The 22,924-nt window shown below is 37.9% G+C and overlaps 1 protein-coding gene across 1 annotated transcript; it reads left to right on the top strand.

Annotated features, from left to right (window-relative positions):
- Positions 1–68: 68 nt before the first annotated feature.
- Positions 69–22,561, top strand: TMEM87A (transmembrane protein 87A). The gene is made up of 20 exons (XM_042867102.1): positions 69–200; positions 927–987; positions 4,472–4,569; positions 5,416–5,532; positions 7,084–7,137; positions 7,217–7,273; positions 8,975–9,125; positions 9,866–9,927; positions 10,965–11,148; positions 12,001–12,100; positions 12,715–12,808; positions 13,392–13,463; positions 14,347–14,455; positions 15,653–15,711; positions 15,969–16,072; positions 16,425–16,498; positions 17,805–17,866; positions 18,434–18,489; positions 19,846–19,876; positions 20,703–22,561. The coding sequence occupies exons 1-20, from the start codon at positions 69–71 to the stop codon at positions 20,742–20,744; spliced, it is 1,719 nt and encodes a 572-aa protein (XP_042723036.1). The 3' UTR covers positions 20,745–22,561.
- The last annotated feature ends 363 nt before the right edge of the window (positions 22,562–22,924 follow it).

Genomic DNA, 22,924 nt, shown 5'->3' with positions numbered 1-22,924 from the left:
GCCGCCCCACGGAGCCGCGTTGCTCGCGGGGAGCGGAAGAGGTGCGGCCACGGCCTCCGTGCGGCGGGATGGCGGCGGTGCCGCGGTGCGGGGGGTGGCGGCGGCCGGGGGCCGTCCCGCTGAGGCTGTTGGCGTTGTTGGCGCTGGCGGGCGCGGCGGGAGCCGGGCAGCTCTCTAAATGGCGGGTCCCGGTGCCAATGGTGAGTGCGGGCATCGGAGGCCGAAGGTGCGCTGCTCGCGCGTCGGGGAACGTGGCGTTCCCGTCTGCGGCCCCCGGTCCGCCCGGGGTCCTTCTGCCCGGATTCGGCCACGGTCGGCGGTGGCCGCGGGGCGGAGGGAGGCGGCTGTGCGGGCGGCCCGGGCGGAGCGGCTCCGTGAGGCTCGAGGGGCCCGGGCTGGGGGCAGCGGCCCTGTGGCGCGGCTGGGGCCTGGCGGGGGAAAGCCGGGGCTGAGCGGGAGGCGAAGGGTTTTCTGTGTTTCTGTGCCGCTCTCTGTGTGAAACGGCGTGGGGAAAACTGCGTTAAACTCGGTGTGTCGAACTGTAGAAGGGAACAATGTGTGTTTCGTGTGAGAATGGGAGCAAAATTACAAGAGTTGGGATGAACGCCCCTGTTGATTTTAAGAGTGAAAGTTTCTGTGGTTGGATAAGGTCCAGATCTTCTTATCGGCAAGAAAATGCAAATCGATATAATAAACTATGGTAAAATTGATTGAGTTTTGCAGAACGACAACAGAAAAGTCTCTTAAGCCATCTTTGAGAGCAGATTGAGCGGGTGGTGAAGCATGACTGGAAAATCCAGTGAGACTGGCTTCTGGTTGTCATTTGCTTCCATTTCAGTATTGATTTAAAACTTAGAGTGCAAAGCAATGTGTAAACTGGGTGTCGTGAAGCCCTCTGATGTTTTCTTCTCTGTTTGCCTTTCCAGGGGAAGAAGTTCTTTAACTTTGGGAAGATTCTCTTCAGCAACACCACCATCTTTCTGAGATGTAAGTGGTCCCAAGGGCTTATGCTGTGCATGCTGTCACTCTACTGTTTCACATAGTCTCTATTTCACGTTTTGGGACCAAAAGACTGTGAAGCGTTTAATGGAACTGATTGAAATGACACCTTGTTTCCTGTCACTGGGTGAAAGCTGCAGCTCTGATATCACTGAGTCTGAGAGCAGTGTTGAAGACATGATCTGTTTTGGCTACAGCAGAAATGGATGGTTCTGTTCAGGCAAGGCGGTGGAAAGAGTGAGATGGGCGATGAGAGTACCATTTCAGGTAGACAGTAATGAGGTGTGGGATGTGCTGAGCTCTGTAGTGAAATGTGCTAACTGGCCCCATGTGGAGAGAGTTTGAGTCTTGACTGGGTGAGGGGCTGTTTATATTGCAGAATCACTGGTGGGTGACTGTTGACTGTGCTTGTGAGGTTTTAGGGGAGACCTACAACTCTGGAACTGGTAAGAGGGTGAAATTAAACACTGAGACAGAACTTTCCTGAAGGCTGTTTTGTCTTCATGATCACGGTGTATGAGTGAGCTACAGAGAGAACACCTACCTTTGCAGACTTCATGTTTGTTTTGTTCTATTGTTTATTGCTGATCTGGCCAACTTTAGACTACATAGATCAGTGCCCTAAGGAGAGTTTCTGTCAAATAGACTTGATCTGTAAGCACAAAGACAGTGCTGTGATGTAGGCGACTTGAGGAAGTGGCTGATTTTGCAAGGGTGACGTCTTTACCATACACTTCTAAGGGGTTGTTTGCACTAGTTCTTACCAGTGATGAGAAGGTGAAGCTCTCCATCTGCTGATTGGGTAGTTATAAAGGTAGAGTGTCTGTGACTGGCTTTTTGTGTTTGTATTAAATGAGGAAATGTCACTTCAGGAATAGTCAGTGGAATCCGTGCCTTTGTCACTTCAAGACTTACTGCAATGATTTCATTCTTTATAACTGAAAAAAATTATGGTGGTAGAACTATTAACTGGTGAGTTTTGATTAAATTGCATACTTCTTTATGTTTAGTACTTTCTGTATTATTATTCAGGTTTAAATTCAGATGCCTGCCCATCTTGGGACAATGCTTCAAAGGGAGCTTATTAAAGTGCCTCCATCAACCCCAGGTGAATCTGAAATAGGAGGCTAGTATAAAGGTGTTTATTAGTGAAGACCCATCAGGTCTTCCCATTTATTTTTAAACCATTTTATTTAAAACCATTTTATGGTTTTCCCATTTATCAAGTATGGTTTAAATGCTGAGTTTCACAGTTCTCAGGAAGGCAACAGCAGGTCTGGGGGAAAGGATAGTGTTTTGGGAGAGCATCTTGAAGTTTAGTAGGGTTTAGAAATAGCGTGGTCATACTGATATTGCTTGTAAGGTTTAGGTTCCCACAACAGACTGTGGTAAGTCTAGTCATGAGGTGTATGGCTGAAAAAACCAGGAGTAGGAAGAAACTAAGAAACTGAGAAAAAAGAATTTGTTACAAGTCAGATTAGTGGCAGATCTGGCAGTAAGAATTTAATCTCCTGGCTGCTGATACAGGCTGCAGTTACGTGGTGTCAGCCTTTGAACAGGGCTAAAGCTTTAACATTCTCTGGTGAAGACATCTATTTTACATACCATTGTGTTTAAAAGATTTACCTTGACTGAGATTAGCACCTGTGCTTCCTCCTGCTTTTTCTCTTTCCCCTTGGGTTGTTGAATTTTTTTTTTTTTTTTTTTTTTGGTGATGTAGTCTGTGTGGTGGTATTTAATACTTCTGCTTTTTGCTTCTAACTGGGAAAGCTGCCACAGTTGTATAGCACTGTCTGTAATACATTTTTTTTATCTGATGATTTTCTTAAGTGCTATTCTTGAAGACATCTGGTTTCCTGTCTAGAATCATGTGGGAAATCCCACTTCATCTATAAATGAGTATAGAGAGTTTAATATTTGAGTTAAATGTTTCTGGTTTTGCTTGAGGGCAAAGGAACTTTGATTTCCTTGTTGCTGAATTCAGTAAATGCTATGGGTGACTTTTCTGTTCCGTGGGAGTATTTCCTTTTCAGCATTCCTGTGATGATTGCTTAGATTGGTACATTATTCTGGTCTTGTCCTGTTTTGCTTTTAGTTGGTGTTGCTGCTGAATGCAGATCTTCAGAAATTCTATCTGTTTTTAATAGATGGAAAACGCATTCAAAGTATTTTAAAAATGATTTTGTTTATAGCACATCTCTGAGGTATTCCTCACTTAATCAGTTGTATCAGTAAGGTATCTTTCTCTTGAGAACTTGTCATATACCCACTCCATTGTGTTTGTTGCTTTTTAGTTGCTTTGTTTTGCCATCGACAGCATATAGGGCTGCGAGGAGAATGTATGCCTTGTTTTCATGCATACCAGAACGTGTCATAAAGAAACTTATTTTTCAGTGATTGCATTCCTTTTTTTTATTATTTTTTTTTTATTTTTTTTTTTCCCTCTGTCTTCAACGTTAGGAACTAGCTGTTTGTAGCTCTACAGAGGCTTGGTTTGGTAGTCATGTGGCTTAAAGCTGGGTTAGTCAGTTAGGATTCCTTGGCAGGGTCTCTTAATATCTTTTTTTTTTTTTATCTGCTATGGTCAGTCACTGAAAGTTCTGCATGTGTAACGGATATGTAGTCTGAGATAATGTACATTGTGAAATTGTGGTGACGGCTCTAGGAGAAACATGCTGTCATTTATTTTGTTTCGGTACCTGTTGACTGGCAGAGCCCAATCATAATCATTTATATGGCTTCTGAACTGAGTAATGGCTGCTGGTTTTGCTTACATGTGAAGTTTACCTTCTGAATGTCAATTTTTCTTCACCAGGATTTAATTTGGAATGAGATTTGAGAAACAAGAATGATGGTGAAATCTTTCTTGATTGCATGATTACTTTTTTGTTATTCTATTCTACTATTCTTAGTATATTAAAATGGAAAGATGTAATATTTGGACTAAAGGCAACGTTGCAGTTTTGACAGTGAGCCACTGTGGGGATGGTTGTTGACTTGCAAAGCTTTACCTCTTCTTCTATTGTATTGGTGATAATATTAGTGTGTTTTAGTATTGGTATATCAAAAGTATCTATGCAAATTCCATGTAGTATTAACCTGCTGTATACTGACATATAGAATCATAGATGTATGTTGGAAAGGGAAATAATTTTATGTACTGTGATCATTTGGAGTCACTGCTGTCATCTTGTTTGCTTTTTGTTGTTGCTGGCACATTCCTGGTTATCTTAAGACCAAAAAAATTCCAAATGATCTTCAGCTCTTTAGTGGAATTAATGTGATATTACAATTGAAGTCTGTTTTTTGTATGCTTCTGTTTTTTTTTTTCCACTGAACAGTAGTGGATTATTTGAGAGTAATGTTCTTCTGTTCATTTACTTTTTGTGTTTAAACTCAATTACAATAGTTTGGCACAGAACGGAAGGAGGAGATTTACATAGAAAAAATGCCTTATATGTTGTCTTTTTAGTTGAAGGCGATGAGAAGTCTTGTGATCCCTCCCAAGGCTACAATGTTACGTGGTACTTAAGATATTCTGATTGCTACAATGAAGTCTTCAACTTTGGGGTAAGAACTGTATGGAAAATGTGGGCTGTGGTTTTTTTTGGTTTAAGCAGGTCTGAAACTGAGAGGATCAGGGACTGCTTATTTACATCATCATTGCTTTGTTGGCCAAAAAAGAGAACCAACTTCTGCGTCACTGAGAAGATGATGTAGAGAAATAAATCTTCAGCTTTTGGGGATTAATGACCTTTCTGGGGGTAAAGTGGATGTATTTGTCAGAATTCTTCAAAATCCGGAAGCTGAAATAAGTGTATCAACTTTAAACTGCAGCGTGTGAGTTTATCTGTCGATCGAGAATATTATTTACAGAAGTGCTTAATGACAGCCAATAGGAAATAATATATTCATGTTTAGTCTTAATTCTGTTCTTTTTCACATGTATGTTCAAAGAAGTAGTGATTTATATGAAAGGCGTAGTGTGTGTTTCAGATGTGGTAGAACACAGCTGTGGTTTATACTGTTTGTAACACATTTTCCTTGTTTACTTAAAATATTAACTATGACAGTTGTAACTATTAGCCTAGCACAGTACTGAGGTATTAAATCTCTTCATAATTATGTGGAGTTTATTCATACAGGCTCAAGTTCTCGCTGGTTGCTTCACCACTGCAGGAGTAGATTTTTTTTTTAAATTGAGTATTAATTCTTACTCAGATCTTGTGTGTGTTTGTGTGTATCTGTATCCTTTCTGGAGGGAAAAGGGTCCTGCATGGCTTCTGGCCTATTAAACTCTGCTTAAGAGTTTATTCAGAGGGAAGTTTTGGTGCTTTCCAGGTCTTGCAGCTGCCTGCTCAGATGAAACATTTGATGTAATGAATACTAATTTAAATTCTCTTCTCTGTTTGGCAGGAAGAACAGGCAGAAAGTTATTTTGGGACTACGTCTGAAGAGCATCCAGGCTGGTCAGGGTACTATGCCACATCTTCTCTCGTCTTTCCAAATTGCTCCAAGCTGTTCAAGCCCCAGGTATGGATAGAAATTTTAGTTTGCCCTATTCCCTCATACAGCAGACAGATGGCATTAGATCCTGCTAAATGAGGATCACTCACATGAGGATTGCTGTAGGTTGGAAAGTACTTTTTTTTTGGTCTGTTTATGACAACCAAATTGCAGCAGTGACTACTGAATTTGTGCTTTACTTTTGACTTTCTGTTCAACTTGTGACCCACCTTGAGGAAAAAATACCCACACTTTAAAATTGAGTTCTTCTTTTTGTTCGTGGTTGTGTGCTCTGAATTTCATTTAGCACTAAGAGCTGAGTTATGGAGGTGTACTGCTAGATGAGTAACAGTGTGCTTCTCTGGCAATAGAATGAATCTCCTGTTGAATTTGGCCCAGTGGAGGACTGGGAAATTGGTTAAAAGAAAAAGAAAACAGAGCAAAATGGTGGTTGAAATAGGAAAAACAAGAAAGACAATGTCACGTGACTTTGTGAAATAATGTTTGAAAAAAGGCTCTGTGCCAGCTATATATCTCCAGAAGCTGTGCAGTCACATTAATGGTGGTGTCAACGTAACAGTCTGGTTCTTTTTTATGATGTACTTAAGGATTTGAAGCAAACTGTGCCATGTTGTGTCTTTATTGAACCACTCCTGAAGACAACTGGGAGTTGTCTTCCAGCTGTTGAATCTAGTTTTTTCTTCTTTCCTGAAGAAAATAGCTTGCCTAAAGGTGACTTGGAAAGGTTTTTTAATGATCTGTTTTGCACACCTCTAACTCCTTTCATATGTGAAGATGACTTGAAAGGAGTTTTTAAAATACACAAATACTGCCTACTTTTTAGGTTTATTCATATTAGAAATATTTGTTCTGTTTTTCCATGGTTTTATAGAAAAGCTGTTGAGGGCTTGTCTATGTAATATGAACTGAGGCATCTCAACTGAATGTTGATGAAGCTGGGAATTTTAAAAACTTTTAGTGATTTTTTCCTCCCATTCCTTTGCAAAGTCTACTGAAATTTTAACAAGTTATTCTTCCCAGGTATTCATTTTTGAACTTTGATATGAATGGCTCCTTATTAGTTTTCGGCTTTGTTTCTTGTGATACAGTAGTTTCACTAGGTTTAGAGTTTGAGAGAGTTGGCAGATCCTGGATCCTTATCTGAATAATAGACATACATTTTTCTGGGGGCTTTTTTTGCATGTACCAAGGCAGAAATCCCAAAATCTCGTGTCTGTCCTTGCAAGTGCCATTTAGTAATGGAGGTAGCTAACAGATGCATATTTGGGAAGTAACATTAATTTCACTGCTGTCATGTCTACAGATCCAGCTCTAAAAATACAGACCTGTTGTATAAGAGAGGAAGGAGAGAAGCAATTCTCAAGTGACAAAATATTAATCTAAGTATTCAAAATTCCCTGGACAGTTGTTTTGATTTAATTAAAGAAATGAGAACTCTCCAATGCTGCTGCTGTTTCAGATAATCCTTCCTTAAAACTTTAATGGCAGTGATGTCACGTTAACACACGGTACCTATAAATGCTGTACATTTTAATTTTTTTTTTTTTACTCTTACAGGTTTTCTATAAAGAATTTGTTCATCCAGAGCCTCTCTCACCTGAGAAACAAGAGGTATATTTTTGTCCTTGTAAAGAATGTGAAAGAAAGAGTTTTGATATCCTGTCTTATCCATTTTCTGTTTTTCTCTAAGGGCATGAAAGATAAGACAGAGAGTGGGGGAAATCGCACGATGGTGGCAGATAAAACTGTATGTATTCTGAATTGAAATGCAATTTGGAATCCAGTGGTGTAGGATTTTTGTAATTTTTTTACAAGAAAAGCTAGAAATTATCTAGTGATGTTTACAGGAGTAGTACAGTTTTGTTGCGTGGTTTGTGTGGTACGTTTGTTTTGTTTTGCAGGGACAGGTGGGTATGGAAGTGGGGGGGTTACTTTCTGAGACTTTCATTTGCTTTAGCCTGAAAATAAATTTGGGGGGAATGGGGGGGGGAGGAAATGGCTATAACTATATTTATAATGATTCTTCCATGTGAAATATAGAACTTTAATCATTCAAAATCATGGTATGAATAATTTAAAAAAAATATCAGCCTTAAGGTTATAATGAAGTAATCACTGCTGTAAGAGATCACTATTATTTAGAGATTACATTTGTTTTCGTCTTGACCTAATCAGTACTTTAAAACATTGTATGTAACAAGGTGAATAATTTCTTTTGAGTTTCTGTTAGCATTTTTATTATGTGTTATGTTCAAGTCTTAACCAGGAACAGTTATTAAAATAACTTCACACTGAATTTCCTGAATGCAAAAAAAAAAAAGTTCACTTCCTTATTAACTTCCTATTAACAAGGCCATAAGGCTAGAAAGTAAATGTGTGGCTGTGGAATAAGGAGTCAGTGCAGCAAAAGATAGATGTATTTTAAAGGAAAAGTCTATTTTATTTCAGGCTTGGTATTTTTTTAATAAGCAGTTTAACTTATATTAGCATAAACATTTTTGATGCATAAAATTCTGTTTGCTTTAAGTCTCGTAGTCAAGAGGACTCTTAGAAGAAAAGCATGGACTTAATACTGAAGTTCTCTTGGAGATGCCATTATTAAAACTTGTGCTAGGTCTACTTTGGTCTTGTAAGCAGCGTATGTGTACACAGTCCTAGCTTTTACCTCAGAGCTTCTGGTGAACAATTGCAGTTCTTGATATGGTTGGGATTGCCTAGTTGTAGAACTAAGTTTTGTGCACTGGAACTCAAAATAAAATCTCTGATTTTATGTATTTATTTCCCTATGGTTCAAATACTTAATCGGGTAAGCTTCCTTGCCCTTAGTTTACTAGCAATATTTGGTTCTTAGAGGCATGAGAGCTTTCAGAGGCAGTAGTAGTTTCCAGAGGAAATGACTAATAAGGAATTTTTAAAATTCTCTTCAGTTTATCTTTTATCTCTTTTATCTTACACTGTAACTTAGTCTTCACCAGAGAGCCAAGTTGTATGCCGGTGTCCTGTTGTAAAGCACTTACTTTCAGGAGTCAAGAAGCATCGCTGACAATCTGTATTCCTAGACTGACAACAAGGAATAGCAGCTTTATTGAATTCTTTGTAATGTTTGCAATACTTTTGAGATCACTCTTGCAATAAGACAGTACACAATTTCTTAGTAAGCCCTGATCACCTCTTCAGTCTTTTAATGATTCTTCTAGATTCAAACGTAGGCAAATTTCAGACTATTTAGATATGACTCATAAATGAATTAAAAAAAAAAAAAAAAAAAAAAAAAAAACAACAAAACAAAACACATCAAATATTTGTTAACAAGCTTTAGGATCACGATCAGATGAACTTTTTTTTTATATGGAAGATAGCACCCATGTATGGAGAGCGTACTCTCATCTATTTCATGTACTATTTTGTTTTTTCATATGTTATTTACATGCAGACATCTCATTTTCAGACAATGAATGCTGTTATTAAAACTTGGAGAGATGGGCCATATATATTTATTGTGCAAATTGGAGTTACAGCTCCAAAAGATTCTGCTAACAAACTTAAAAGAGCGGAGAGAACAACACCTGCCTCAAATCCTAAAGAAAAGCTCTTTACAAGTAAGACAGCTAAAAATATACTGCTTTTTTTATGTGTACCATTCTGACTGGTTTCTAAGGTACTTCTTTATATATACTACTTAGTTCATTTTCGTAAGTCGCTACCTTTGACTACACATAATATACATAGTACCGACCACAGCATCTTAAGATAATGTGATTACTTTGGTGGCTAATGTGAGTGGTTTGACAATCTTAAGGCTGTTGGTCTATCAGCTTAATGATGGAAGTAGAGAAAATACCCAAGCAGTTCAATTTTGAGGTTTTTTTTTTTTTTTAAAATGATCAGACCAATGTAATGATTTACATCAATAAGCTCAAATCATGTAGAACATAATTTCAAAATGACAGCTATGGCCTTTATATTATCGTTGCACTGATAGATAAAATACAATTATCCATGTTTTAGAGAAGATTTAAAATCCACTTAAAAAGAGCGTGTGTTTTCAAACTTTGCCGTTACACATTAATCCACAGCACAAAGTACTGTAACTTGAAGTGCTACTGCAAGTTACTTGGTCACAGAGCATATAGTTTTAATTGCTTTAATATAATTTAATTAGTTGAATATGTTACGAGTCTTGCACTTGATTCCAAAGTGAAGTTAAATTTAAAGGTTTCTTCCATGATAAGATGTGGGATTTCTTTATGCTTGAGTAAAAATCAGTTAAGTACCTTATAACCTGGCTTCCCACATTTGCTTCCTGCTTAAATTGGTTACTGTGGTTTTTTTTTGACAGTGACAGTAGAACTCAAGGGGCCATATGAGTACCTATCACTTGCAGACTATCCTCTGATGATTGTAAGTAAAACAGTTTTGCTATCAAGTTGTCAGTGGATGTGAATCTCTGCTAAATACTCTCTTTCTATGCTTAAGGGTGACAAAGCCTGTCAAAGCTTTCAAATACTAATCTGTGAGAAGTTTTTCTTGGAGTACTACATACAGGGTAGGGAAAACAGGTGTAGATTTCAGATATTTGCATATGCTGTTAATTTCTGCTTATGGATTGTTCGACTTGATGACTGTCAGTTTTTGTAGTTCCAAAAGTTATCAGTATAATTAAACTGAGCAATTTTACTGACACTCTTGTTTTTTCCTTAGTTCATATCTTAGGAAATTCACTATTCTATTGTTTTGTTTACAGCTACTGTTTCATTTGTCATTGCTATGTTCTCTCATAGTCTCATCTTCCTTCTTCCACCAGCGATCCTCCACACTATGAGGAGGTCCTCAATACTGCTTAATAGTGAAAGCACAATTAAACTACAAAGAGCAAATTCCCCTTTTGTTCAAAGGGATTGCTGACTTGATCGATAGCTGCTTCTGTCAAGGATGCTTAGAAAATAAAAGAAGTTATCTAGTGTAGGCAGACTTTAGCTGGGGATCAATAATAAGATATCTAGCCTGTCTTTATTGTCAAGAGTAACCTGTAAATAGGAGAACCTCATGGTGTTTCTAAAATGTGTTTTACTTGCTGCATAAGTAAGAAGTTTCCAGCAGTTCCGATGACTTGTAATTCGTAGATGTGAATATCTGCTTGTGGCAGGTCCAGAAAAAGGTCTCTGTCTGCTTGTTTCTGTAATGGAATATCTGAATATGAACTGGCATGTTTAGGTCCTTTGAACATTTGAACTGTGTGGATGCTTGGGCATGAAAACCTGTAAGGATCAGAAAACTGTTCTAAGAGATGTTTTCAGTTTGTGGAAGCTTTAAAGGATTGTGTAGCTAACTTCCATGCTTTTTCTGTAATGGAATGTTTGAATTTATATGTATGATTCTTCAATTTTTATTTTTCTTTCATCTGAGTGCACTACTTCTTGCTTCTCTTTGTATAATAGTTTTTCATGGTGATGTGTATTGTGTACGTATTCTTCGGAGTTCTGTGGCTTGCATGGTCAGCCTGTTACTGGAGGGATCTCCTGAGGATCCAGTTCTGGATTGGTGCTGTTATCTTCCTGGGGATGCTTGAGAAAGCAGTTTTCTATGCAGAGTTCCAGAACATCCGCTATACAGGGGAATCTGGTAAGTGACAATTGCAACTTGCACTTTCATTGATGGGCACAGCACTAATTATGCTAACACATATTGAATTAGTTAAAATTCTTCTGTAACCCTACATGATTACTTGAGGATTGCCTCAAAACAAAGAACATGGAACAGAGTTTCTGTGTCTTTTAATATACTGTAAATTCTTTTTATGATCTCTTGACAGCCTGTGCTCTTCTAAAACTAAAATGCTGTGTCTAAAACTTCTGATGTAGATCTTCAGGAGCATAGAATGCTAGATTCTTTAAATATTCACTGTAAAACTCACTTGGGGTTTGAAACAGGGCTTCTGAAGTGTAGCTTGTGATTCACATCTTACGGTTAGCCTTGGAAGGAGACTTTCAACTGTTTATTGTGACCCCATTGCCAATAACCTTTGGCTTTCAGCCAGTAGCCTGATAACTCATCATAGACAACTCTCAAAAAAAATCCTTTGGGACACTGTAGTATGCTTCCATCCTACGAATGAAATGAAGTAAAACTTCATTATGACTTTTTTAATTGGTCACATCCACGGTACAGGAGGTTTTATTGATTGGCTTGTTTGGAAGATTGTCCAGGCTAATATTGTGAATAAAAAAATGTGTGGATCTTTACTTTCTGCTTTCCTTGGATTTAATTTTCACTTTTAAAAAATAATTTTATTTTTAACAGTAAAAGACTTAGGTATTCTGAAACCTTACTCCAGACGTAGGCAATGAAGGCATTATACATTTTAATAGCCTACTTGCTGAAAATAAGTGTCTGCTCTTATACTACAATTATATGCAGTAGTCAATAAAATACAAGTTATTTTTTATAACCTAGCTTCTTCTTTGCTTTTGTTAGTTCAAGGAGCGCTAATACTGGCAGAACTGCTTTCCGCTGTGAAACGTTCACTGGCTCGAACTCTGGTCATCATAGTCAGCCTGGGATATGGAATAGTCAAGTGAGTAAAAATCTGTTTTTCTAGTAATTTAAGGTTGTACTAATTTCCCTGCAATTTGCAACTTAAAAGATGGATGCTTGAGTTAAGTGGTGTAAAGCTCCCGTCTTCACTAGTCAACAGAGACATATACTTCCATGTGGTGATTGCTCCTTTTTTGCATCCCCTTGCTTACTGTTGCTTAGGGTTCTGAGAGTCACTGCTGAGCTCATAAATCTCTAGCAGAGATCTGCTTTAGGAGGCTTCTGCTCCTTATCTGTCTCCTCCAGCTGTATTATGTGGTAAAACAGTGTCATGTGGCATTGGGATCTTCTGTCAAGTTGGGGTGTGTTGTGGGAACTGAAAAAGAAGATGGGGCCTGGGACTTCTTGAAATGGTAATAAAATGCCGAGGGAGTTAACTGTTACTGATCTCTTCCTTAGCTACATCAGGTCAAAAGACATTTTAAAAAAAAGGTAAGCGTAGGAGCACAATAATAAAATGATTCCAAAGGCCTGGGGGTGACTTGTCACAAGAGGCTTTTATTTGCATGCCTCTTGCCTTGTGCTGAATTCGAGTTGATGTGACTTCATTCTTCTCCTGCACTAAAGATTAACTTCAGTTTGTTTTTTTTACAGGCCTCGTCTTGGGGTTACTCTTCACAAAGTTGTTATGGCTGGAGCCCTTTATCTATTATTTTCTGGCATGGAAGGTGTTCTTAGAGTCACAGGGGTCAGTAACTGCTGCTTGAATTTTTCTTGTATGCTACAGGTTCTACTGTCTTAAAATTAAGTGCCAAGGGAGAATCCCAGAGATTCTCCAGAAGAATCCGCAAAAGAAGGAAAAAAGACAATTGGCTAAATTCTGGAACTGTTGATGTGGTTTATTGATAACTCTTTTAAACTTGTCTGCTTTATGCATCTGGATGTAATTGTGTATTTTGAAATAGTTTTCATAATTTAGTCATTAGCTGGGTTCCAGATGCTGTTGTGACTTTAGATTGGGTAGAAATTTGAGGATGGAGGGCCAGTTCCAGACCTAAAGGTGATTCATCTGGCTATGAATGTTGTTTTTTCTTAGTTTTTCTGTTTCAAAAAAAAAAGAAAAAAGTAAAGACAACAACAAAACCAAGCAAATCCAGCAATAAACAAACCAGTGTTTTATATTTGAGGCTGTACCTGAGGAAATGTTAGTGAGTTGTGCTGCTACTTGCTTCATTCTAGAAGTACTATTAGTGTGTAAATTTCTGTTATTGTTCACTGTTAGTGTCTCGGGACAAGGTATTTAACATGTTATATATTTGGTACTTTTTCAGTTTTTCTATGACACTCTGGCTCTGATAGCAAACTTGGCCCTGTCCATGATTGATGCCTGTATTATTTTGTGGATATCCTTTCATAAACTGTAGAAAGTTACAAGCTTGTTCACAGAACTGTTCATCTGATATTTTAGAAGCAGTAAAAAATGACTTGCTTTTATTATTTAGGACTTTCACAGTTGCTTGTATACTCAAAAGGCAACTTTTGCAACTTTCAGTCAAACCCGTGTGAGCATTGAGTTCTCCCATGAGTAGTGTAGAGGATGTTATTACCGTATCTCTAACAAGCTGATTGCTAACTTTCTATAACAGAAGTGGCCAGACTAAATCTTTGCAGCAGTAATCTTAACAGAGGCTCTTGTTAATGCTGCTAAATTGACTTAATCTGGAAAACTACTTCTTGCCTTGCTGACAGAGAGTTGTGAACTGACAGTGTGCTATAGTTTGCTTTTGTCCTTTATATACCCCTCTGTGCATTGAGTTGAACATCTTGTTCAAACACTTGTTTCTGTAATAAAACTCAGAAGCATTGTGGTGAAGTGTCTGCAGTTTCTCATAACATAGCCTGACGCTCCTTGCTCCTGCACCTTGTTTCCTTTTCAGTTTGTTCTTACTGGCTCTCTCTTTGTCTCCAGGCCCAGAATGATCTTGCCTCCTTGGCTTTTATTCCCCTGGCTTTCCTAGATACTGCCCTGTGCTGGTGGATATCCTTCACTATTTTACTTGGTGGGGGGTGTGTTTTCTTTGAAATACATTTGAAATTCGTTGAAAAGGGAGTGTTTGATATTGCTGCCATAGGATGACCTTCTGTTCTGCCATGAGTCTCCTCTATGTCTTAGAGGGCTGTGTTCGTGGGTGTGTGTCTGGGTGGGGGCTGTTGTTCATAAAACCTGTGTCCTCTTAAGTTTCTGTCCTCCTTGTCCTCTCAGAGGCTTTCCTTGACTTTCTGTACATATTCATCAGCTTGACTCAAACAATGAAACTGCTAAAACTTCGAAGGAATGTTGTGAAACTCTCTTTGTATCGGCACTTCACCAACACACTCATCTTGGCAGTAGCAGGTAAGCAGAAAATTACATGAATCAAATAAGAGTGTAGTTGTTTAGAATGTATAACTTGATTTGATCACTAAAGCAGATCTTGAATTTAGTAACCGTTCTGTAAATGTAACGAAAATGCTTATCATTTCTATCACTTGACCTGTTTCTAGTAGTTTGTCAAATGTTACATTGATGCTTTAGAGGCAGTAGATCATTAGTCAGGAAGTTAGTAAGAGCTTCTCTAATGGAGTGCTTTTGTCCCTCTTAATAATAACTGTGCTTGAAAGGTTTTTTTTTCCTGGCTGGGCATTGCTAAGATCATTTTTTAGTGTTCCTTCCTCCTTAGCTGAAGACCAGAGTGACTCTTGAAAAAGCAGTCTTCTTAGGATTGTAACACAATGTCATACCTGTATTTTGAAAGACTAAAAGTTGAGATTCTCTCTACAGCAGTGATAACTGAACTCCAGGAGTTATATATATATATATATATATATATATATATATATAAAAAACTATATATATATATAAGATATATATATATATATATAGTTATATATATATATAAGTTATATCTTAGTGCTGCCAGGTGCTTGTCTTCTCTCATATATTTGGAAATGACATTCGTACAGTGAACAAGAAAGCTTCTAACCAGCGTGTGCGCATATTTATTTATTTATTTATTTATTTTACATAAACAACAAAACAGCACATTCATCTAATTGCCAGCTCTCATTAAGTTCCTTGCAGCATCTGGTTCTCTGTCATCATCAGTCTCCTTAGCAGAGGGAGGTGTCACCTCTAAAACTGTTGAGAGCTTAGTTTGAACGCTGGGAGTCTTATGTGTCAAGATCTGAATGTTTTTGTATTCAGGCAGATCAAATGGTTCAGTTACTGCAAGGTAGCTTGTATGTCAACCAATAGTGAAAGTGTTGTGTGGAAAGCAGGTTGAAAGGAACATAAGAATAGTAAATAGGGATAAGGATTTTGGTTAAATAGTAACTCCTTGACTTACACCTTGTGTCTTTGGCTGTGCCTAAACTACTTCTTAAGGTCAGGTCAGTAAGTCAGTCTCATGTTTTCTGAAACTAATAGTTTACTTCTCAGGAATCTCCCTATTTAAATCTTCACCCTTCAGTTGGGAAACACAATCCTGTTAGCAATGTACAAACAGTAGCACATGTTGTAGTAATAAGCAGTTTGTTTGTTTTAATCTTGCAGCATCCATTGTATTTATTATCTGGACTACCATGAAGTTCAGGCTGGTGGACTGTCAGTCGGTGAGTTTACACTGAATGCTTTCTGTGATTGGTGCCTCTTTAGAAAAGCTTAAATTTGTCAGTCTAAGAGATTGAGGATTCTGGAACAGATTTTTTTTTTTTCTGTGACTTATGTCTAGAGTAGTAACCACACAGTAAAATTATCACTGTTGTAGGAAGTAGCCTCTTTCACACACGTCTAACACATCTTTGGAAAGAGCTGAAAACATGGATTTTCTTCCAACAGCTTCTATTTGTGCTTCTGTTTTCATTGACAGGACTGGCAGGAGCTATGGGTGGATGATGCTATCTGGCGCTTACTGTTCTCAATGATCCTTTTTGTCATAATGATTCTGTGGAGACCTTCTGCTAACAACCAAAGGTTCAGCTTTTCTCAACTCTTTCTAAAAATACTGTTTTGGGGAGTGCTTGTTTATCCAAATTAGCCCTGTTGGGTGATTTCAGTTGCACTATACTGATCCATAGCATACTAATGTAGGATACTAAGCAGCATATGCAGGAATAGATGTGAGAAGTCACATAGTTAAAGTTCAGTCTGTTCCTGGTGGTGAACTTATTTGAAAAGAAGTCTTTTGAGCTCTTCTTTATATAGTTGAACACAGGTCTTCAAAACAATATGCTGCACAGAATAATGAATAAATGTTAATGTTGGAGTAATAACTCTTACATGGCAATACACGTTCCTCTAAGTTATCTTTCTTTCCCTCCTAAAGGTTTGCTTTCTCACCACTGTCTGAAGAGGAGGAGGATGATGAGCAGAAGGAGCCAATGTTAAAGGAAAGCTTTGGTAAGGGCAAAATTTCTTTCCACATGATTTGGAGATGTCTGGGGAGAGAAGTCTTTCTGTCAGGGGTAAGAAATAAAAATAAAGTTTGTTACTGCTGTAGAAGTGGAGGATGCAATTGCCTGTTGCAGAAGAAGAATGGCTTTATATTTAACATTTGCAATTTGGTGTTTTCAGATGACATTGAGCACACTGCCGCTGTTGTGGTTGTTTTACCATATCCACTGGACTATTTTTTTTTTTTTTTAATATGAGCAAAGTCCTGTTTGCATCCGGCTATGATGACAGAGGTCTCTTAGATATTGTTGTTAGTCAGTGGGTTAGTTTGCAGTTCCTCTTTTACAATCTGTTTGAATTATTCTAGTTTATTATCTGTTCTCTAAACTCTGCAGAAATCATCATAGAACCATAGAGTAGTTTGGGTTGGAAGGAACGTTAAAGATCATCCAGTTCCAACACCTCTGCCATGGGCAGAGTTGATGCCTGCTAGATCAGGCTGCCCAGTGCCCCATCCGACCTGGCCTTGAATGCCTCCGGGGATGGGAGAGGCACAAATTCTCTGGAAGTGAGAGTGCCTCTCCACCCTCTGAGTAAAGAATTTCTGCCTGACATCTAATTTAAGTCGACCTTCTTTTAGTCTCAAACTATTCCATGTTTATAGTGAACAAGGGGGAAATGTCCACTGTAAACGTAGGGATGGACCTCGAAGCAGTCCTGCTTTATAACACTAGGTGGCACCTTTCTCTCACTCCAACTACTTGAAATCTCTGTACTATGTCTGTTATCCTTCAAGCAAAACCATTTGTAAGCATTGTAAAAAGGATAAGTGTTACGCATACTGCTGCTGGGATATATGAGGGTCATTTGAGAAAGTATGTATTATCTCCTAGGTGTGTTTGCCAAATCATCTCTATTGGCTGTCTGGCAGGCTAGGAGATGCATGTTGCTTCTCAGCTCTTAAACAAGGCTGGTCAGCAGTCAAGAGGTAAAATAAATTTGGGGAGTTGTAGAAATCACAGAATGGCTGAGCCTGGAAGGGATATCTGGTGATCATCTGGTCCAAACAGCCTGCCTAAGGGAGTCAAATAGAGTAGGGTGTCCAGGGCCACATACAGACAGCTTTTGAAGATCTCCAAGGAGGGAGACTGCACAGCTCTGAGAAGCCATTTCTTTGATCCTTGCACTGGTTTAGAGAAAAAGAATAGAAATTGCAGTTTTATCTAGGAAATATCAAAATTCAGGACAAATAGGTATTTCACCTATCAGGACCTTAGTTACCAGTCTTTTTTTCCCCTTCTTTTGTTTTCAGAGGGAATGAAAATGAGAAGTACAAAGCAAGAACCAAATGGGAATGTAAAAGCAAACAAAGCTGTAAGTATGTCCTCCTTAACAGAGAGAACCTTTTGTTTGTCTGCCTCCCAGTAGTTCACAATATGCAAAGCTGTCAGCTTGTAAATGTGAGTTTCCTGGTTTGGTTCAGAGTGGGAGTGTGTCAAAACTTCATATGTATACCGTGCTCCTGAAAAGGAAGTCTGCCTGTGGAGACTTGAGAATTCAGTCTGCTCTTTAGGAATGCTCGCACAATCCAGCATAGATAGAAGTGTGTAATGCTATATTCTGATAAAGAATAATAGATTAGTCTAATAAATTTGTCAGGCTAAGGAAGTTTTTTAATTTTGAGATTTGTGATTCATTATGGGTGATGTGTACAGTGTGAATCTGTCACGAGTGACTGACTGCTTTGCTTAGTAACAAATAATTACAGAGTTATTACAGAATCTTAAGTTGTTAATAATTTATAGGTTTCTTTTCCCTGTTGGAATATTTTTTTCTGTAATTCAGAAATCACTTTTAATGTTTTTCTGAAGTAGGCTGTGAAGAAAAATACACTACTTTGGGAAAAGTGACTTGTTTTCCATTTAATTTCTGTACTTGTAGCAGGAGGATGACCTGAAGTGGGTAGAAGAGAATGTTCCTTCTTCTGTGACTGATGTGTGAGTATTTTTTTTTGTAGTCACAATAAAAGTGGGCTCCTCGGACAGTAAGCACTCTAATGTATTTTTTGTTCCTACACCTTGCATGCTGCCCTTACATAAACAGATACTGAAATGAGTCTGGAATTGGCTTCCTGATTTATTATTATTATTCTTTTTTTTTTTTTGAACAGTCTTCCACATGGTTATGCAGTTTCTCAGACTTATGATTTATGCTGCTTGAACACGTGCTAACTTACAGAATGCTCTCTCTGTGAAAACATAAACTGATTCATTTGCACTTCACTGAAGTTAAAAAATAAGAAAATAAATTTGGAAAGCAAAAAACAACCGAGCACCCTCTTTGTCTGAGCATCTTACTGGATGTAAATCACTGAGTAATTTCATTTATTTCTGTACGTTTTTGGAATATTGAGTCATTTTTATGCAATTTAGTCAGCTGTATACACAGTCCATATGTATTCTGCTTTTAATGCTAGTTCTTACATTCTAAGAAGATCAGTATGTGTATCTAAATTTTTCATAGCAAGTTCATGGATTCCTTGCATTCATGCATTTGAATGGTAAATTTTGGCAGATTCTTTAGATTTAAGAACAAAGCTCTGCTTGGAGACATTTAAAGACAAAAAATCAAGTGAAGCTTCAAGAGGAGAAAAAAGTACATTTTCTCAATTGAATTATTTCTTTTTTGGTTTTTTTGTGTCTGGGTCAAGCAATTATCTATTTGAAAAACTGTAGGTTTCCTTAGTACTAGGCTGGTATAAGCTAGAAAGGGTCACTCTGAGGTGGTCTGCAACAGGGCTTTCTGTCCTTGAAAGTACATTGATCAGGATTGTGAAGGGCTGAAATCTCAGTACATAAATGGAAGGTCTGTTGTAGCTGAAAAAGGCTATGATACCAGTGTAACTTGTGTGATTTTATAGGAATTTTTTTCTTTACAGCATGGTCCCATATCCTAAATGTCTTAAGTATGGCTTAGCACTGTTTATATATTTACAAAATACCTCTTTTGTAGTTGCAGTCAGGCTGTAAGATGCTGTGAACGCAGCTTATTTCCTTGCAACGTGAAAATTGTTCAGTTCATAATGAGAAGACAGAAGCAGAGTACAAAATTGTGTTTGAGTTGTGAAGGTCATTGAGAGATTACTACTTTGGCTCTTCCTCCTCCTTGTATTTTCCTTTAATATCTATGTATTTAACTGAAAGGTCTATCTTCATTATTGTTCTTTTTTTTTTTTTTTGTCCTAAAAAGCTTAAGGTACAAGGTCAGGCTGAAAACAGTTTTCAATATATGCTCTTAGTAGGCGCTTCAGTTTTCTTAACTATCTTTTTTTTTTTTTTTTTTATCCCCTGCAGTGCTCTTCCAGCTCTTCTGGATTCAGATGAGGTCAGTGAATATATCTTTAGTACGAAACAGTCTTCTGACATACCAAAAGAGTCACAAGTCAGCTGCTAGGGACTTGGCTTATTAGAACTAGTCTCTGATCTTGCCAGTGCAATATTAAAATACTACAAGGGGGACAGTGAGAAGCAGAACCATGATACAGCTTTTGAGAATGCAGTTAGGTCTGAAAGATTTGCTGTCTGCAATGCTTGTAATTTTAGGGATGATTGGACCTGTACTGAAGAATAGAGTTCAACATAAAGCAATAGTTTTTTGAATTACAAGCTCTTCCTGCTGTAGTCTGTGTGTCTATGCAATTTTTTTTGAGGTTTCCTACTCAGTTTCAATTCCTCTTTGTTAAATGATTTGGGAGAAATGTGATGTGGAAAAACAATTTAGTTAGGTAGTTTGGAGAAAAATATTTTTGATCAGCATTGTGAGTAATGAATACTGTTGTAACATTTGTTGCAAAGATATTCTTAGCATTATGACACTGTTAAGTACTTTAACACTTGTAGTGAATTTGAAAAGCATTGTAATATATCTAGAATTTAAATGTTTGAAATAGGAGTGGAGCAGAAGCACAGTATGACCCATCAGATACTTAAGGAGAGCTGATTTCACAACAGTGAAAATTGTGGTGTGGGCCTGTGCATCAGTCATGTGTGAATGATGTGATCTTTTCGTTCTAAAAATAGTGGTATGTCTGCTGTAAGTTGTGTTAAAATGCACGAGTGTGTATTGTGTACATGCACAGCATATCACCTTATTTCTGAGTAATTTACATCTATTGGGGAAAATGATAGAATTGGAATTTCTTATTTTGCAGGAAAGAATGATTACACACTTTGAAAGGTCCAAAATGGAATGAAGGAGGAGGCTTTTGCTATTGGAATTGGAGACATCTCTTTTAAAGTTGCTTGGTGGAGCAAGTACATCCTGCTGATTTGTTTCTTGATCTCAGTCTTGGAAGTTTGACACTTTATTGTCACGAGGGCGTCTTGCTGTGAAAGAACTTCACAAGGACACTGATAAATCTTTTGGAAATTTTCAAATTGCGAAGTTGCTGCAAGTTTGGATTTTTAAGCAATTTAAATGTGTACTATTCCAGCACCTTCTGTAACTTTTTTCAAATATTTAATCTGTGAAACTAAAATTCCTAATGTCTGCTTGAGGAGTTTATATTTTAATGTTACAATTGACACCTAGAGGTGAATTGCCTTTACCTTTTTTGGTGGAGGGTGGGAACAGCAGGAAATAAGCACTGAAGAAACAACAGACCCATTTTCTGGTAGATAAGGGCTTATACTGTCATGTTGTGTGTCCAACATTAATGAAAGGTTTTAGAGAGAAGCTCCCATTGATGAAGAATATTAAGAAAGGAGATATTTGGAAAAGTTACAGTGATAAGAGTTTTAAATCAAGTGCAATTTTATTCATAACACTGTGTAAGAAAGATTTTCTATTTTAAATGCCATTGACCTATAGGTAACAGTTACGTAGAGCTAACCCTGGCTGTTAGCAAGTTGGCACATCTCATTGCCGGCAATGTGGTGGTTGCCTCGAAAAAATTATTCGCCCCTACCTTCCATGTGTTGCATGGTTTAATTCAAAGGGAAACAAAATACCAAAAAACAACAACAACCAAACTCCAGACACACTCCTGCAGTGTTCCACAATTGCTTGACTATTCATGTTAAGCAGCTATTTAAGCAAACATTTCAGAAAAAACTTTCCTCCCTGCAAATCTCCCCCCAAGAAGTTGGCACTCTTCTAAGAGAAGATGGTATTGCTTCCTAGAGGGTGTAGGTACTGCTGCACCATGAGGCCTTGATGGTGTACACAGTGCTGGGATATTTTTGTTTCCAGTGTCTGTTTAGAATTGCCTCGCATGTTAACAATTTTGAGATGGGCTTTCCTGTTACAATTGATCCTTGTAGCCAAGATCATTGTGTTTAAGTCAAACTAGAAATTTTCTATACAACTGATGTTTTTTTTTTTGTTTGTTTGCTTTGCTCCTTTTCGAATGAAAGAGAGCTTTTTGACAGTTTTCTATTTATACTCTGTTCTTGGTTGTGGAGGCTTTGCATGCAAAACCTTACACAGGGAAGCCCAACACAGACTGTATGACAAAAGCTCTTAATTTGGATTCATACTCTTTACATCTGATGGTTACCAGGTAAGTGTCAGCACAGCTAGACTTCTAGGGAGCTGCTAGACAAACCTCTGTGGGTACTGGCTTAGGGAGTTAGCTTTTCTTGTTCTTAGCTCATAGCTGTCTCAGCAGAAGTGAATGTGTGCCTGTACTTCATTCAGCTGTGAAGTCTAATAGCTTAGCTCTTGTTCATCATCAGCAGCAACTTATACTGGCTCATGGCACTTTACAGTAGAGTAGCTGAGGTGCAAGTGCATAGTGTCTTCTGTCAGCTGTGCTGTGAAGGCAGTAAACCCCAAGCAGATGGGCAGAGAAAAAAGGTGGGGCTATTACATTTGACTCTGCTTCTGCAAGATTTGTTGTGGCATACTTCTTCCAGCCCTTACAGGCCACAGATAGATGCTGTAGAGTCTTTAATTAGAAAACACTTCAACTTTTAATTTGCTATGCTTAATTGATTAAAAAATGAAACAAACATGACCTCCATGCCCTTCTGGGGAGAAGAAATTTTGTGAAATAAAGCTATTTGTCAATATTTAATGTTTTTTTTTCCCAAGTCCTGTTGCTTTGGAGTGGATTTTTTTTTTTTTTTTTTTTTTTTTTGAGACAAATAAGGAAATATATTCTCTATTGGAAGCACAAAAGAAGTTTGTATATACAATTTAATAAAAGTTAGGCAAAGAGTAGAAAGGCTTGCATGGTTTCCTTCCACTTTTCTCTCTCACGTGAGTGAACAAGTAGTATTAACGTCTTCACAAAGCTCCCTTGCATAACTCTGTGGCCTTACATTTACAATTTTTTTTTCCCATTAGTCTTTTTAAAAACATTTTTCACTACACTTGGCTTATCAACTTGTTGAAAAGCTAACATAGGGCAACTCGCACATTTCTGAACAG

Source organism: Lagopus leucura, unplaced genomic scaffold (assembly GCF_019238085.1).
Source record: "Lagopus leucura isolate 7727_CA_CO unplaced genomic scaffold, USGS_WTPT01 Super-Scaffold_1, whole genome shotgun sequence".
NCBI classification, from domain to species: domain Eukaryota; kingdom Metazoa; phylum Chordata; class Aves; order Galliformes; family Phasianidae; genus Lagopus; species Lagopus leucura.
This window is presented reverse-complemented; position numbering and strand designations above follow the sequence as displayed.

Bases quoted from the DNA above. Each gene is read 5' to 3' on its own strand.
- TMEM87A (XM_042867102.1), top strand. From the start codon at position 69: ATGGCGGCGGTGCCGCGGTGCGGGGGGTGGCGGCGGCCGGGGGCCGTC. The intron at 988-4,471 runs GTAAGTGGTCCC...TTGTCTTTTTAG, and splicing joins CACCACCATCTTTCTGAGAT to TTGAAGGCGATGAGAAGTCT. The intron at 15,712-15,968 runs GTGAGTTTACAC...TTTCATTGACAG, and splicing joins GGCTGGTGGACTGTCAGTCG to GACTGGCAGGAGCTATGGGT.